Source organism: Anarhichas minor, unplaced genomic scaffold (assembly GCF_050575085.1).
Source record: "Anarhichas minor isolate MPS153535 unplaced genomic scaffold, ASM5057508v1 ptg000123l, whole genome shotgun sequence".
In the NCBI taxonomy this organism is placed as follows: Eukaryota; Metazoa; Chordata; class Actinopteri; order Perciformes; family Anarhichadidae; genus Anarhichas; species Anarhichas minor.
The window spans coordinates 814300-832500 of record NW_027466569.1 but is presented as its reverse complement, the minus strand read 5'-3'; the positions used below and the strand labels follow the sequence as shown (position 1 = coordinate 832500).

Sequence of the window (18201 nt, the reverse complement as noted above, 5' to 3'; positions counted from 1 at the left end):
AAGTGTCTTCATAATTGATGGTTTGGCTAGTTTGCAGCCGCCACAATCATGTTCACACAAAGTGACACGAGTCCTATTAGAGCAACGTGTGTGTAATCGCTGCCGTGTTAGTCACAGTTATAACATCATTATAATACTGCATGTATACACAGCAGCACTGAGCCATGACTCAATATATCGTGTAGATGATATTGTGCTGTAATTATACTCATAATGAATGAAGGTATTATTCTGTTGGTTTTGCTGTTTCTCTGTAGAAGTTGGGACCGACCAACACGCTGCACTTTGTGGTCAGAGATGTGAAGAAAGTGAGTTTTGTGTTTATGTAATAAATATTTTTTATAGAGATTTCTCCAGAACAATTTTAATGTTTGTCATCTAAAAACTAATTGATGTGTATTTATTGATTTCATCAACAGGATTCAGTGTTCATGTAACTCATGTTACGATCTGATGATATGACGGTGAACTGATCTGACATCAGTTCTATCAGATGGATCTTATGTTACATAACTGTTCCCGTTTATAATAACAACATATACATATACATATACAATAATTATCATTATTAATGTATTGTTCTCCACAATAACAATGATGTACACGATATAAACAGAGTATTCTATCTATGTAGTAATAAATCATAAATGATAAATCATGTAATGTTTTTTATTGCAGTATTTACGGTGTTATCCAAATGGACCCTTAAGTTATGAGGGTCATGTTATCACTTGAATAATAATGTTATTCTAAATAATTCTTAAATAAATACTCATTTAATAATTTCATGTGTGATTTATTAGTACAGTGTGATCTATTTATCAAAATGAGATATTAGTTCATGTCCTTGCTCTGCGCTCTGTGTTTCAGGGGAACCTCCCTCCAGACTACCAGATCACACTCATCGACATCGGATTGGTTCTGGAGCTACTGATGGGCGGAGCCTATCGCTGCAACTACACCAGGAAGAGCTTCAGGACGCTTTACAACAACCTGTACGGCCTCAAGAGGGTGAGCGACCCCATCATCCTGTATCATATTAATACAGGGTCATATTAATATAATACAGGGTCATATTAATATAACTACATATTAATATAATACAGGGTCATATTAATATAATACAGGGTCATATTAATATAACTACATATTAATATAATACAGCATCATATTAATACAACTACATATTAATATAATACAGGGTCATATTAATAAACTACGGATCATATTCAGAACCTGCAGCGTCACTCTCAAACAGTCACAGTCGAGATAATAAACGGTCCGTTCACAAACTTCCGTGATGTTTGAAGACGAAGTGTTTCGTGTAAAACGTTTCTTTTTAAAGATGTGCGACATCGAGCATCAGAGGATTTAAGTAAAGTTGTTTTTAAACATTAAATATCATGAAGCTTTAATATTAGTAGATTTCTGGAATAATGATTTGATCTTTTCATATTTTCTCTTACAGCCTAAAGCTCTAAAACTTCTTGGAATGGAGGTGTGTTGTTGTTTCATTATTTTGAATATTTAAGTATAGATAGTGGACTGAGTGTGTGATTGGTGGACTCGTGTGGACCGGCTCCTGCAGGAGGACGAGCCCCGTAAGGGCAAAGGGAAGAAGAACAAGAAGAAGGAAGAGGAGCTGGACATCGACGTGGACGACCCCGAGCTCAGCAGGTTCCAGTACCCGTTCCACGAGCTGATGGTCTGGGCCGTGCTGATGAAGCGCCAGAAGATGGCGCTGTTCCTGTGGCAGCGGGGCGAGGAGGCCATGGCCAAAGCCCTGGTGGCCTGTAAGCTCTACAAGGCCATGGCCCACGAGTCGTCCCAGAGCGAGCCGGTGGAGGACATCTACCAGGACCTGGAGAACAACTCCAAGTGAGTCACGCAGAAACCAATGAGACCAGGTCCCGTTCAGACCACGGAGCCCACATCAGGTCTGTGGCAGATCCAGACTGGGTTATACTGCGTATAGCACTCTATAGTTATAGTTATAGTTATACTGCTCTACAATAATAATCACAACACATTATAAAGCATCCTATAAAGAGTTATAAACTGACGAGTCATAATATCATTGCTGGGATCATAGTGCATTATAACTCCCATAGTCATAATGACCACATAGAGCGCATTATAATCACTTCATAATGCATTATAATCACTTCATAATGCATTATAACAGTGATTATTGTATGTTATGTTAGGTCTGACATGTCCTCAGAAGGCCACCATACTGGGACTCTTGTTCAGGTCTCTGTGCGGTTTGTTTGGAGATAAAGATGGAGACAGACTTGCAGAGAGTGAACAGTGCTGTAGGTGTGCAGTGCAGCTGCAGTCCTGAGGGGGCGCTGGTGTGTCTCTCTGTTTGCAGGGAGTTCGGTCAGCTGGCCTACGAGCTGCTGGATCAGTCGTACAAACACGACGAGCAGGTGGCGATGAAGCTGCTGACGTACGAGCTGAAGAACTGGAGCAGCTCCACCTGTCTGAAGCTGGCCGTCGCCGCGAAGCACAGAGACTTCATCGCTCACACCTGCAGCCAGATGCTGCTGACGGACATGTGGATGGGCTGCCTGAGGATGGGCAAGAGCAACAGCCTCCAGGTACCAGCCACACACAGGGGAAAACAATAAGTCATGACAATGATAATAATATGTCTTCTCGTTTCATCGTCTCAGCTGTCTGATGTGATACTGAGATGATTTGTGTCTCCAGGTGATCTTAGGGATCGTCTTTCCTCCTGCGATTCTCCTCCTGGAGTTTCGTTTGGGTGACGAAGCTTCGTATCATTCGTCCAAAGAGAACGAAGAGAGCAAAACCAAAGACGACAACAGATCCAGCAAGGTACCAAACCAGCGGAGCAGCTTATCGATCAATAGCAGCTTCATTATTGATCCGCAGCAGCTTGAGTGATCGATGGTTTATTTCAGGACGCGGTCTCCAACGTCGACGCTACGTCAAAGAAAGGAGACGAAGAAGAAGAGCAGAGTAAAGACAAGAGGAGGACTCCCATCGGGAGGAAGATCTACGAGTTCTACAACACTCCCTTCACCAAGTTCTGGTTCAACACGGCAAGTTTCAAATAGTGCACTCAGTAATATCAGCTGTATTCATTTAGAGAGTAACCTCTGTGTTCTTTTAACCTAATGAGGACAACAGGGTTCTGAACTGCAATGTAAGCGCTTTATTTCTCTGTAGGGTCTTTTTCATAAAGTTGTCTTTCAATAACAATCGGACCTGTTGGTGGAGACAACAAGCTCTTTGAGTGGATGTCATTTGTAGAGCAGCGTGATTGGCGAGTGTATAGAAAAATGTGCTCATTATTGACGAGCTCGGCTGTTTAAGACTGGAGACTTTGTGCAGGACGTCCCGTGTCGTCTCTGACCAATCAGGAGTCTGCAGTGTTTCATCTTCACCCTCTTAGCTTCAGCTCAACTTGAAACCTCGAACAAGGTGCTAAAATAAAACATCAGGACAGTTTGGTGGAAACGCGGCTTTAGACACAGAAACACGGGGAAGTTCCCTCAAACCGAACACTTCAGGTTCATTGTTCATGTCAAAATAATGATTTCATTATTGGTCATTTTAAAAGATTACTTTAATTTGAATACCAGTAAACCACATTTCTGAACACTTGTTCATGTTTTGTGTCCGTTGGTCTCTCCTGGTTTTATGAAGACTCACAGAAGGACAGTTTGATGTTAAAGTGCTCGCAGGTGATTCAAATATAGTCTTATGATTCATAAGTTGCTCTTCTTTAGTTTGTCACTTTCAGTACAATGAATGCTGTAATACATGTGACTTTGGTGGTTTGCTGTTGAACTTACAGCCAGCTGCTGGTTAGCTTAGCTTAGCATAAAGACTGGAAAGAAAAAGGAAACCCTTAAACAATAACCCCAGAAAATGTTGATTTGTCAGATATTTAGAAAAAAGAAATATCCCGTAAATACAAAAAAAAGATTTAAACCAGACGTAGTATCTACGTGACTGTGACTGAAGATGTAACTGTTCTATTAATGTACCATAAATATACTGTAAAAAACAAATAATAAATATATACAATACCAATATATGATGTAAATATATTTATACAGTATATTTACTGTATAAATAAGAATACGAGTTAACTGAATACAAGAAAATACAGTCACAATGATGTGACAAAGTATAGTATAACAATGATACCTTGTGTTGTTACACAGTAGGGTAGTTTAGCATAGTATTAATATTAATATTATAACCATCTGTGTGTGTGTGTGTGTGTGTGTGTGTGTGTGTGTGTGTGTGTGTGTGTGTGTGTGTGTGTGTGTCAGATCTCGTACCTGGTGTACCTGGCGTTGTATAACTACATCATCCTGGTGAAGATGGAGCGATGGCCGTCTCTGCAGGAGTGGATCGTCATCTCTTACATCATCACTCTGGGACTGGAGAAAGTCCGACAGGTAAACATGGAGACACACCTGAACCAAAGCTCTACTGTTCACATCGTGAGACAGCTTCAAGTGCTGAGAGCCAAGTGTTTCAGCTGGTCAGCTATGTACAGAGGTAATAATATGTAATAGCTGAGGTTATAACACTGTAACCTGTGAGAACACATCACGGCTGAGGCAGCTTTCTCTTCTCTAAAACAAGCAGCCATATAAGAAGAACCTAAAATCAATAAAATCAATAACTATTTGATGAAAGAACAAGTCAGACACTTTATGGATCTGTTGAAACAGAGCTGATGTTACTGATGTCCAGGACAGTTAAACTCTGTCCCTCCATCAGATCCTGATGTCGGAGCCGGGGAAGCTGAAGCAGAAGATCAACGTGTGGCTGGAGGATTACTGGAACATTACTGACCTGGCGGCCATCTCCGTCTTCCTACTCGGTTTGCTGCTGCGGCTGCAGAACGAGCCGTCAATGGGCTACGGACGCGTCATCTACTGCGTCGACATCATCTTCTGGTACATCCGAGTCCTCGACATCTTCGGAGTCAACAAATACCTGGGACCCTACGTCATGATGATCGGCAAAATGGTACCGTATCACGTAAACCTGAGCCAGCCCTAACTATAAACCTGAGCCAGCCCTAACTATAAACCTGAGCCAGCCCTAACTATAAACCTGAACCAGCCCCAACTATAAACCTGAACCAGCCCTAACTATGAACATGAACCAGTCCTAACTATAAACCTGAACCAGCCCTAACTATGAACATGAACCAGTCCTAACTATAAACCTGAGCCAGCCCTAACTATAAACCTGAACCAGCCCTAACTATGAACATGAACCAGTCCTAACTATAAACCTGAACCAGCCCTAACTATAAACCTGAACCAGCCCTAACTATGAACATGAACCAGTCCTAACTATAAACCTGAACCAGCCCTAACTATGAACATGAACCAGTCCTAACTATAAACCTGAGCCAGCCCTAACTATGAACATGAACCAGTCCTAACTATAAACCTGAACCAGCCCTAACTATGAACATGAACCAGTCCTAACTATAAACCTGAACCAGCCCTAACTATGAACATGAACCAGTCCTAACTATAAACCTGAACCAGCCCTAACTATGAACATGAACCAGTCCTAACTATAAACCTGAGCCAGCCCTAACTATAAACCTGAACAAGCCCTAACTATAAACCTGATCCAGCCCTAACTATAAACCTGAGCCAGCCCTAACTATAAACCTGAACCAGCCCTAACTATAAACCTGAACCAGCCCCAACTATAAATCTGAACCAGCCCTAACTATGAACATGAACTAGTCCTAACTATAAACATGAACCAGTCCTAACTATAAACCTGAACCAGCCCTAACTATGAACATGAACCAGTCCTAACTATAAACCTGAGCCAGCCCTAACTATGAACATGAACCAGTCCTAACTATAAACCTGAGCCAGTCCTAACTATAAACCTGAGCCAGCCCTAACTATGAACATGAACCAGTCCTAACTATAAACCTGAGCCAGCCCTAACTATAAACCTGAGCCAGCCCTAACTATAAACCTGAACCAGCCCTAACTATAAACCTGATCCAGCCCTAACTATAAACCTGAGCCAGCCCTAACTATAAACCTGAACCAGCCCTAACTATAAACCTGAGCCAGCCCTAACTATAAACCTGAACCAGCCCTAACTATAAACCTGATCCAGCCCTAACTATAAACCTGAGCCAGCCCTAACTATAAACCTGAACCAGCCCTAACTATAAACCTGAACCAGCCCCAACTATAAACCTGAACCAGCTCTAACTATAAACCTGAACCAACCCTAACTATAAACCTGAGCCAGTCCTAACTATAAACCTGAGCCAGCCCTAACTATGAACATGAACCAGTCCTAACTATAAACCTGAGCCAGCCCTAACTATAAACCTGAGCCAGCCCTAACTATAAACCTGAACCAGCCCTAACTATAAACCTGATCCAGCCCTAACTATAAACCTGAGCCAGCCCTAACTATAAACCTGAACCAGCCCTAACTATAAACCTGAGCCAGCCCTAACTATAAACCTGAACCAGCCCTAACTATAAACCTGATCCAGCCCTAACTATAAACCTGAGCCAGCCCTAACTATAAACCTGAACCAGCCCTAACTATAAACCTGAACCAGCCCCAACTATAAACCTGAACCAGCTCTAACTATAAACCTGAACCAACCCTAACTATAAACCTGAACCAGCCCTAACTATAAACCTGAGCCAGCCCTAACTATAAACCTGAACCAGCCCTAACTATAAACCTGAGCCAGCCCTAACTATAAACTTGAACCAGCCCTAACTATAAACCTGCACCAGCCCTAACTATAAACCTGATCCAGCTCTAACTATAAACATGAACCAGTCCTAACTATGAACCCGAGCCAGCCCTAACTATAAACCTGAACCAGCCCTAACTATAAACCTGAACCAGCCCTAACTATGAACATGAACCAGTCCTAACTATAAACCTGAACCAGTCCTAACTATAAACCTGAACCAGCCCTAACTATGAACCTGTTTCTAACTCCTCTGTTCCAGTTATCACGTACACCACCAAAGGTACAGTTTGTTTTTCTGCAGTGTTGAGGTGCCGTTCTAGCTGGTGACCTTTTGAATTTTGTATTTTGATTTAAAGTATTTCATTTTTCTTCCTCCAGTTTGTCCAGTTTGGACTTCGAGATTATTGTTTCTTATCAAAGTTTTATCTATGAGACATTTTGACCGTGTGGACAGTTTTTTAAGTCACATGTAAAGCACTGTTGGGGATAAAACCCAGTTTTGATTTAATAAGACGTCCATGAATGAAAGACATAAATGTCTCTGGTCCCATTGTCCTCCAGATGATCGACATGCTGTACTTCGTGGTCATCATGCTGGTGGTGTTGATGAGTTTCGGCGTGGCTCGACAGGCCATCCTCCACCCGGACGAGGAGCCAACTTGGCGTCTGGCTCGAAACATCTTTTACATGCCGTACTGGATGATCTACGGGGAGGTGTTTGCAGACTCCATAGACCGTAAGACTAGAGTTCATTGTAAGACTTTCAGTCAGTCAGCTGTTAGTCCTCACCCGCTGTCCTCAGCCACTGTCCTCACACTCTGTCCTCACACTCTGTCCTCACCCGCTGTCCTCAGCCCCTGTCCTCAAATCCTGTGTTGATATGTGTACATGCAGCTCTGCTAACTGTATATTGAAAGCATGAAGCTTCTGCAAGGTAGAAATGTCCTCACAAGGTTTAAATCTCCTCATATGGTAGAAATGTCCTCACAATGGCTAAATGTCCTCATAATGTCCTCACTTAAGTTAACGAACACAGTGAAAGTGAACATAATGGAGATAAATGTCTTTTTTCGTTAATCCTCATAATATATTTTTTTAATTCTTCATATATTTATATATATTTGATATTTTCTGTTCATGTTTATTATTCATCATTTTCTTTCTCTTCTCTTGTTTCCCTTCGACTGTTTCGACAGTTTATGCGATGGAAATCAATCGTAAGTAACTAAATATACGTAAATGTACTCGCTAACAGCTCGTTGTTTAATTCTACTTGTAGAAGCAGGAAGTTTAGACAAATACATTGTGTTTCCTGTGGTTCTTTCACAATAAAAGCTTCCTTGTTTCCTGTCAAGGTAATCTGAATGGCTCAAACTAAAAAACTACAATATTGGAGAGACTCCAGAAATGGAGTCTGACATTTCCACTTCATTTTACTTTCACTTTAACTATCAGTTCCAACTGAAACTACAATAACTAAATGTCCTATTCTGAGATAAAGACATGTATAAAATGGACGTTACCAGGAGTGGGTGTGTTTGTTTCTGTCTCAGCTCCGTGTGGTGACAACATGTACGATGAAGACGGGAAGAAGTATCCTCCCTGTATCCCCGGAGCCTGGCTCACTCCGGCCCTTATGGCCTGTTACCTGCTGGTGGCCAACATCCTGCTGGTCAACCTGCTCATCGCTGTCTTCAAGTCAGTGTCACACCTGAATCCATAAACATCACACACACACACAGAGAGACAGACCTCAGATCAGTTACTGTTTAAACATCAGCAGGGACAAACGTTTTCGAAATAAAAGTCCTGGAAGTTTAGTCTTCTGTGCTGCGTTAAAACCGTATTATTATTATTATTATATTAGTATTACAATAATACTATTAATAAGCTAACGTTAGTGGCATACTGTTTGAACACACAGATAAAACATCAGCAGGGATTTTCAACATAAAAGTCCTGGAAGTTTAGTTTTCTGTGCTGCGTTAAAACCGTATTATTATTATTATTATTATGGTATTAGTATTACCATAATAATATTAATAATCTAATATTAGTGGCATAATGTCTGTGAAATGTAATTTGAAAATTGTCCGTTTGTATCATTAATAGTCTTCAATATTCCTCTTTTACCCTAAATGGCTCAGGTATTAGCATGCTAACATTAGCTTTGTCATTTTACCTCCATCAGCTACATAACAGTTCCTCCTGCAGTTAGTGAATGTAAATATTTAGCAACAGCTAACAACTACAACAACAACCTGTTCTTTATTTACCGCTAAAAACTCTTAATAGTGAGCATGAAGCTAACTCACTGTAGCTAGTTACTAACAACTCAAGAAGGACTTCACACACAAAGTTAGGAATGGATTCATGATAAACTGGTGAGACAGCAAATCACAATCTTTAAACAAATAGTAACTTCATTCAAATGTGTATTTTTCGTCGGTCACAGAAAGTCAAACCTTCGACTTCCATCCTCTCTGCAGCAACACGTTCTTCGAGGTGAAGTCCATCTCCAACCAGGTGTGGAAATTCCAGCGCTATCAGCTGATCATGACCTTCCACGACCGGCCCATCCTGCCCCCCCCCCTCATCGTCCTCCCCCACATCTACATCGTCCTCAAGAGGCTCTGCTGCCACTGCCGACGGAGGCCAGAGGGAGACCGGGACGACCGCGAGAGAAGACTCCGTAAGACCTGGTCCCTACCTGTCCTCTGACCTCTGACCTCAGACTAGAACAAGAACCTGGTTCCTACCTGTCCTCTGACCTCAGACTAGAACAAGAACCTGGTTCCTACCTGACCTCTGACCTCAGACTAGAACAAGAACCTGGTTCCTACCTGTCCTCTGACCTCAGACTAGAACAAGAACCTGGTTCCTACCTGACCTCTGACCTCAGACTAGAACAAGAACCTGGTTCCTACCTGACCTCTGACCTCAGACTAGAACAAGAACCTGGTTCCTACCTGTCCTCTGACCTCAGAATTGAACAAGAACCTGGTTCCTACCTGACCTCTGACCTCAGATTAGAACAAGAACCTGGTTTCTACCCGTCCTCTGACCTCAGACTAGAACAAGAACCTGGTTCCTACCTGACCTCTGACCTCAGACTAGAACAAGAACCTGGTTCCTACCTGTCCTCTGACCTCAGACTAGAACAAGAACCTGGTTCCTACCTGACCTCTGACCTCAGACTAGAACAAGAACCTGGTTCCTACCTGACCTCTGACCTCAGACTAGAACAAGAACCTGGTTCCTACCTGTCCTCTGACCTCAGACTAGAACAAGAACCTGGTTCCTACCTGACCTCTAACCTCAGACTAGAACAAGAACCTGGTTCCTACCTGTCCTCTGACCTCAGACTAGAACAAGAACCTGGTTCCTACCTGACCTCTGACCTCAGACTAGAACAAGAACCTGGTTCCTACCTGTCCTCTGACCTCAGACTAGAACAAGAACCTGGTTCCTACCTGTCCTCTGATCTCAGACTAGAACAAGAACCTGGTTCCTACCTGACCTCTGACCTCAGACTAGAACAAGAACCTGGTTCCTACCTGACCTCTGGCCTCAGACTAGAACAAGAACCTGGTTCCTACCTGACCTCTGGCCTCAGACTAGAACAAGAACCTGGTTCCTACCTGTCCTCTGACCTCAGACTAGAACAAGAACCTGGTTCCTACCTGTCCTCTGACCTCAGACTAGAACAAGAACCTGGTTCCTACCTGTCCTCTGATCTCAGACTAGAACAAGAACCTGGTTCCTACCTGACCTCTGACCTCAGACTAGAACAAGAACCTGGTTCCTACCTGTCCTCTGACCTCAGACTAGAACAAGAACCTGGTTCCTACCTGTCCTCTGACCTCAGACTAGAACAAGAAGATTTAAGTTTGTTTCCTCAGAACTGGTGCTGAGCACCGAGGAGCTGAAGAGTCTGCATGAGTTCGAGGAGCAGTGTGTGGAGGAATACTTCCGAGAGAAGGACAACGAGAAACAGTCGTCTAACAATGAAAGAATCAGAGTAACATCTGAGAGGTCAGGAAGAAACGTACTCATATCACACTGATTCAAATATAGTATTTCCAAAAAATTCAATGTATACTATTTCATGAATTGTATTATATGTAAAAAAAACTTCACAGTATAGTATGACAAAAATCAAAAAATGTAAAAATGTTACAGCAGAATGTCATAAAAAAAGTCATAGTATAGTATAGTAATTTATAAAACATCTCAGTATGTCATAAAAACTATCATTACATATTATGTCATAAAACTTTTCATGAAAAAAGTAATAATATAGTAAAAATCAGACTCAGAATCATGTTTATTTGCCAGTTCTAAGAATACATACCAGGAATTTTACTCTCATTTTACAAACAGAATTAGAAATAAAGCTAAAAACAAGAGCACGAGAGCTGAAAAAGAGTCAACATGAATATTATTATGAATATACCTGTAGGTTAAAGATCCATCCATTCATCCATCTTCCTCCTCTTCGGGTCGGGTCGCGGTGGCAGCAGCCCAGCAGGCTGACCCAGACCTCCCTCTCCCCGGCAACATGTTCCAGCTCATTCTGGGGGATCCCGAGGCGTTCCCAGACCAGCTGGGAGATCTAATCCCTCCAGCGTGTTCTGGGTCTTCCCCGGGGTCTCTTCCCAGTTGGACGTGCCTGGAAAACCTCCAGTGGGAGGCGTCCAGGAGGCATCCTGATTAGATGCTGAACCACCTCAGCTGACTCCTGTCTACGTGAAGGAGTAGCGGCTCGACTCCAAGCTCCCTCCTGATGACCGAGCTCCTTACCCTATCTCTAAGGCTGAGCCCGGCCACCCTACGGAGGAAACTCATTTCGGCCGCTTGTAGCCGCGACCTTGTCCTTTCGGTCACAAGTGAGGGTAGGAACGTAGACCGAGTGGTAAATTGAGAGCTTTGCCAACCGGCTCAGCTCCCTCTTCACCAAGACGGTCCGGTCAGGGGCGTCGTTAGGCACACTCTTTCTCACACTCTTTCTGATTGAACCAATCTATGAACTGTCTGAAACAATGGATATCCACTGCCCCAAATGGGCCCCAAAAAAAATTGACCCGCGCTACCCGCGCAAACATTCCACTCCCCTTGGGGCTAAGCCCCCCCTTTCTTTGAATCCTAGAAACGCGCCTGGGTCCGGTGCAGCGCCTGCTTTACTGCTGCAGCCGCACCGATCCGCCTGTCGATCTCCCGCTCCATCTTACCCTCACTCGTGAACAAGACCCCGAGATACTTGAACTCCTTCGCCTGCAGTAGGCACTCCGTCCCCACCTGGAGGGAGCAATCCACCTGTTTCCGGCAGAGCACCATGGCCTCAGATTTGGAGGTGCTAACTCTCATCCCCGCCGCTTCACACTCGGCTGCAAACCGCCCCAGTGAATGCTGGAGGTCACGATCCGAGGAGGCCAACAGGACCACATCATCTGCAAACAGCAGAGAGGCGATCCCGAGACCCCCGAACCTGACGTTCTCCACCCCCCGGCTGCGCCTAGATATCCTGTCCCTGAAAGTCACAAACAGGACCGGAGACAAAGGGCAGCCCTGGCGGAGGCCAACACCCACCGGGAACGTGTCTGACTTATTGCCGAGGATGGGGACACAGCTCCTACTGCAGTCGTACAGAGACCGGATCGCCCGTTGTAACGGGTCCGGCACCCCGTACTCCCGCAGCACCCCCCACAAGAACCCCCGAGGGACCCGGTCGAAGTCCTTCTCCAAGTCCACAAAGCACATGTAGACTGGTTGGGAAAACTCCCAGAACCCCTCCAGTAGTCTTGCGAGGGTAATGAGCGGGCACTGATCCCGACCCCCATGCGACATTGAAGAGGCGTCTTCAGGCGCTGCCTACTCTCAAGAGGACATGTTGGTCGGGTTTAGGACTTCCTCAAAATGCTCTTTCCACCGCCCGACGATGTCCTCTGTCTGTGTTAGCAGTCCAGAGCCAGCGCTGTGTGTGGAGGTGAGTCCAACTATATCTAGCTGGTATCGCTCCACCTCCTGCACCAGCTCCGGCTCTTTCCCCGCTAGCGAGGTGACGTTCCACGTCCCTAGAGCTAGTCTATGCTGCCGGAGATCGGCTCGCCCAGGCCCCCGGCCCGGCCTGCCACCCGGTCTGCATTGCACCCGACCCTGATGCGTGTCCCTGTGGGTGGTGGATCCACAGGGTGGCTGCTCCATGTTGTTTCTTCGGGCTGAGCCCGACCGGGCCCCATGGGCAAAGGCCCGGCCACCAGACACTTGCCGGCGAGCTCCCCTCCTGGGTCTGGCTCCGGGAGGGTGCCCCGGTTTCCCTGGTCCGGGCAAGGTGGCTGAAGTCCGTAGCTGCTATTCATCGGGGTTTTCTGAACCGCTCTTAGTCTGGGCTCTCCCCAGAGAGAGTATGTCATCAAAATATTAAAAAAAGTCTTATTATAGTATATAGTATGTCATTAAAAATATAAAAAGGTCATAGTTTAGTAAATCATATAAAAGGCACAAATATGTCATAGAATACTATGTAAAAACATGTAATTATTGGAGTCATAGTATCGTATGAACAATCTTTAAAAAGTAATTGTATATGTCATCAAAAATATAATAGTTAAATATTTCATGAATAAGTCATAATATAGTATGAAAATAAAAATGTCATAGCAGTCATCCAAAATTTGAAAAAATACATGGTAATGTCATAAAAATTGTAGTAAAACATAGTATGTTATGAAGAGTAAAAAAAAAAAAAATAGTATAAAATGTCAAAAAAGTCATAGAAGTCAGTAACAGTGGTCATCGTCATAGTTTAGTATATCATAAAAATGTTTTTTTTAAAAGAAGAAGAATGCACAGTATGTGTCACGGACATTCCATAAAGAAGTCATGGATGTAAATTGGTGGAAGCAATAACAACCGTGAGGTATCATTTAGGTTTTGTTGCAATGATTGTCATGAGTAAAAATATTAGTAAATTAATAATATAAAGTTATTTGAATCTGTTTCAGGGTTTTAAAACCTTTATTTTTCACCACTTCCTCTGTAGTTACTGCTCTCTGCCTCTAGAGGGCAGATGTGTTGAGTTAAGTGAGGATATGGTTCTTTCTACGTCCTCAGGGTGGAGAACATGTTCATGCGTCTGGAGGAGGTGAACGAGAGGGAGCACTCCATGAAGGCCTCTCTGCAGACGGTGGACCTGCGCCTGGCTCAGCTGGAGGAGTTCTCCGGCCGCATGATGAACGCTCTGGAGAAGCTGACCGGCGTCGACCGGGCCGAGCTCGTCCGCTCGCACTCCAGAAGGTCGTCCGTCTGCGAGCCGGCCGCTCTGCTGCGACACGGCAGCGTCAACAGCAGCGACGGTTACAGTCTGTACCGGTACCAGCTGGAGCATGAAGACCGGATCTCCGTGTCCGGAGATGCCGAGGGAACCGACAGGAGGGTCCAGCTGAGTCCAGAGAGACCCCCCATCATTCAGGGAGGAAACATAACAGGTAGGACGACACCAAAGAACTAGTGTAGTGTAGAATGTGTTAAAGCTGCATTCTCTCTAGTGTCCACCAGGGGGCGACTCCTCTGGTTGTATAGAAGTCTATGAGAAAATGACTCTACTTCTCTCTTGATTTATTACCTCAGTAAACATTGTAAACATGAGTTTATGGTCTCAATCTCTAGTTTCAAGTCTTCTTCAATACAGCATGATGTTCATTTAGTACATTATGGTCCATTTAGAGTCAAACAGACCATAAAGCAGGGGATGCTTTAGGGCGGGGCTACACAGTGATTGACAGGTCTCTACCAGAGACGTATACGGCGTCTCTACGTCACTCCTCCTCAGTCCAGATATTCCTGTTCACTGGTTGTTAAAAAAGACTAAAATGTGATGTAGACGAACTGAGACACCTGCAGGACTGAAGCTGACTTTCTGGTGTTGATGTGAACTGTTTTTCTTCCTGTTTTCAGGTGATGTGAAGGAGTTCCGGTCGACTCTGGAGGTGAGAGGACTGAAGTCGAGGACTCGGTCTCTGTCCAACGTCGACATCCTGATCTTTCCCTGCGACCCCGACCGCCGACACCCCCCTACACCGGGGGCAACGGCTTCGCCTCAGTCCGATGTGACGGACGCCAATGTGGAGAAACCGGTGGAGAAAACCCAGCTGGAGGCGGCGGTGTCCTTTCCTCTGGAAAGGTCAAAAGTCACACAGTACGTATCCTCCCCCTCCAACAGGAAGTTCAGCTGCAGCAGCATCGTCTACAGCCCCGCCCATCAGGACCAGGAGGGGCCGACCGGTTTGACCCCCCCGGGCTCACGGCGGGCCTCCGGATCTCCCAGCATGCCTCACCTGGGAGTCCATTCCTCCCTCAGAGTGACGGTGAAGAAGAACAAAGGTGACGAAACCAAACCGGAAACGGAGGAAAGGTCGACCACGCCGGAACAGGGGGGTGAGACGGTGGACCATACCCATGGCAACAGAGGAGGGGAGGAGGAGGAAGAGGAGGAGCTGCTGGTGGTGGAGGACAGGATGTACCCGACACTGCGCTCCAAGAGTCTGAACGCCAACCCGAGGAGGATGAGAACGAAGAAGAAGAAGAGCGAGGAGACGTCTCACTCGGCCGGCAGCGTCAGAGACCTGGTGTCAGCGTTCAGCGGGGGGGCGGCAGGAGGAGTGTCACGGCTCAGAACCAGGTCCAGAGACTCTAACAGCTGATCCTAAAAGACTGAGGTGACGCTGAACTGTAAACTCACACGGGGCAAAACCACCACAAATAGATTCCAAATAACAACGAACAGACTCAAAACGAACTCAAAGAGACAAATAATGACCACAAAGAGACAAATAAAGACCACAAAGAGACTCAAAACGACCTCGAAGAGACACAAATAACCAATAAAAGGAGCAAAATGACCTCAGGAACTCCAAACGACCACAAAGACACTTTAAATTTGTCTGAATCTGTCGACCCCATGCACCAAATTTTTTACGTGTCAATATATTTACTGCTTGTTGTAAAATATCTTGTGAGAGAACATGAATATCCTGATCGCTTGTCGTAATTTTACCAACAATGTTAAAAGATGAATTATATATTGTTCAGTTTTTGATAAGAACTCTTTTTAAGACTTTCTTTCTTGTAAAATATGTAAAGCAAAGATGCAACAATAGAATCATATTTAGTAGAAATAAAAACTGAATGTAGTCTGAAACTCATCCCAGCTGTTAATGAAAGATAAAATACCTTTTTATTTTTATCAGGACACTGAATGTTTAACCTGATATGTTATTTGATTATATTATTTGTGTTTTTTCTTGTCATCTAATTTTCCACGTTTTGTAATATTCAGCATTAATACAAGTAAATTTAATCAATTTTCTTTTCATGGATAAAATGTAAAGAGCTCACAATGTTTCATCAGAGTATGTTCTATAAAGATTTAAGACAAAAACTCTGAGAGGATTAAAGGGAATAAATTCTACCTCTGAGTCATTTCTTCTGAAAATAAAAGACTGAATCATCACTTTTCTCAACTGTCTCCTTGTTTCCTTCACTTGTGTCCTTTTCTCACATCATGTGTTTGACTCACATATGAAGGTCCCTCTAATCAAAGGCCAGTAAAATATCCGACAAATATAACAAAAGTACATGGAAAATATCAGGAAAGTACCAGTAAAATAATACTTTAAAACATATCCAACAAATATTAGCACAGAAATGTGAAAAATATCATCTTAAAATCTGAAACAAATCCAAAAGTAATTAATCTTAAGTAATTAATTAATTAATTAATCTGAAAAATATCGGTAAAATATCCGGCAAATATTTGTTTGATGAGGTATTTTCAGACCAAACACGAATAATTTGTGTGAATAAATTAAAAACAAATTTAAAAAATGGAACATATGAATCTCTTCAACACTGAATCCAAATATGTCAGATTTCATGCTTCAGGTTTATATAGATTTATATTTAGATGATAAAAAACAAGCTAACCATTAAAATAATGATGTCATTGTGTTCATACCTTCACACAACATGGATATTGATCGATTGATCCATGTGGTCTGACAGTGAGATTAATAACGTAATATAGATAACACAGATTATGAAGACAACTAATATAAAATGTTTCCCAGATCTGGATCTGATTAGACCAGTATCCAGACGGACCTGAGACCTGCTGCTCAACTGTTGTGTTGTTTACTCTGTAGCTGCCATGACAACAAGGAGCTGCATCTGCTTCCTGTTTCTGGTGCAGAGCACACACACAGACACACACACACACACACACATGTTTCTATGACTTAGGGGGACATTTTATCGATTTTCAACCTTGTGGGGACCTGCTTTTTCCCCCCACAATGTAATGTGTAAAAAGGTATTTGTCCCCACACACATGCACAAACACACACACACACACACACACACACACACACACACACTCTGTCAACATAAAAAGCCAAAAGTAAAGTAATACAAAAATGAATGAAGAATTAATTGAAAAATCTAAAAAATTATTAAAGATGTCAAAGTGACCTAAACTCAATTTCTGTTGATTCTTAATGAACGATGAATAGTTTAAGTGCAAAAAATAAAATGAGCAATGTCCTTTGTATTCTTTGGATCGTTGCATTGTCGAAATTAAAGACTTGTTTTCTGTCTTTTAATGAATGTTAATAATGGAGAAAACAAACGATGAATCTTATTAAATATTCGCCTTTTATTTGTTCTATGTTTTCCAGAATAATTCTTTCTTTCCTTCACTTTAGTTCTTTTTCTGCATGTTCTCTCGTTCTTGTTTGTTCTTTTTTAAATGATTTCTGTAGCTGCATTATTTTATAGAACAATAGAACAAAATAAATAGATAAGTTGAAAAAGTTGATGAGGTCATAATGTTTTGTTTCTGAGCGTCATGTGACTGAATTACACGCATCATCCCGTTGTTAATCACCACCAACATTTACTGAACTCTCAGAAGTAGAAGAAGCCATAAAGAAACATTTCACCAACTTTCAGGGTTCATACACATTTTGACCAATTGATTTCCATGACTTTTCCATGACTTTTCCATGACTTTAAACCAAATTTCCATGACCAAACATTTTGTGAAATCTCGGTGTATACATGAAAAAGTGAGAAAATGTATTTAAACTTACAATGAGAATTCCAAAGCATACAGTATACCTTAAATGACACAAACGAATGAGAGACAATAGTTTGATTAAAAGAATAAACATTTATAAATATACTCTGGTTGACAGGCATTCATAACACTGACACATCAATAAGAGCTTTAGTAGGTAGCAGCATCCAGCTAGTGCACATGTTGCTTTCCCTTTTGTAGAGCACATGTTTCATTGAACCCTGTTACTGTACGGCTTCATATTAACTTCCACTGTTACTGTACAGCTGTTAGAATTGTGGCCTATCTTCTATTTGCAATTAATATG

At 43.0% G+C, this 18201-nt stretch overlaps 1 protein-coding gene across 1 annotated transcript in view; it reads left to right on the top strand.

The window, feature by feature from the left end:
- Positions 1 to 15462, top strand: part of trpm1a (transient receptor potential cation channel, subfamily M, member 1a) — a 51133-nt gene extending 35671 nt beyond the window's left edge. Inside the window, exons 13-29 of the mRNA XM_076083166.1 lie at positions 258 to 308; positions 871 to 1011; positions 1469 to 1498; positions 1589 to 1878; positions 2375 to 2603; positions 2716 to 2844; positions 2931 to 3071; positions 4314 to 4442; positions 4771 to 5022; positions 7322 to 7496; positions 7957 to 7977; positions 8314 to 8458; positions 9250 to 9452; positions 10663 to 10795; positions 13874 to 14247; positions 14717 to 14912; positions 15057 to 15462. Coding sequence (XP_075939281.1) covers positions 258 to 308; positions 871 to 1011; positions 1469 to 1498; positions 1589 to 1878; positions 2375 to 2603; positions 2716 to 2844; positions 2931 to 3071; positions 4314 to 4442; positions 4771 to 5022; positions 7322 to 7496; positions 7957 to 7977; positions 8314 to 8458; positions 9250 to 9452; positions 10663 to 10795; positions 13874 to 14247; positions 14717 to 14912; positions 15057 to 15462 — 3045 coding nt within the window. The remainder of the gene's footprint in view (positions 1 to 257; positions 309 to 870; positions 1012 to 1468; positions 1499 to 1588; positions 1879 to 2374; positions 2604 to 2715; positions 2845 to 2930; positions 3072 to 4313; positions 4443 to 4770; positions 5023 to 7321; positions 7497 to 7956; positions 7978 to 8313; positions 8459 to 9249; positions 9453 to 10662; positions 10796 to 13873; positions 14248 to 14716; positions 14913 to 15056) is intronic.
- The last annotated feature ends 2739 nt before the right edge of the window (positions 15463 to 18201 follow it).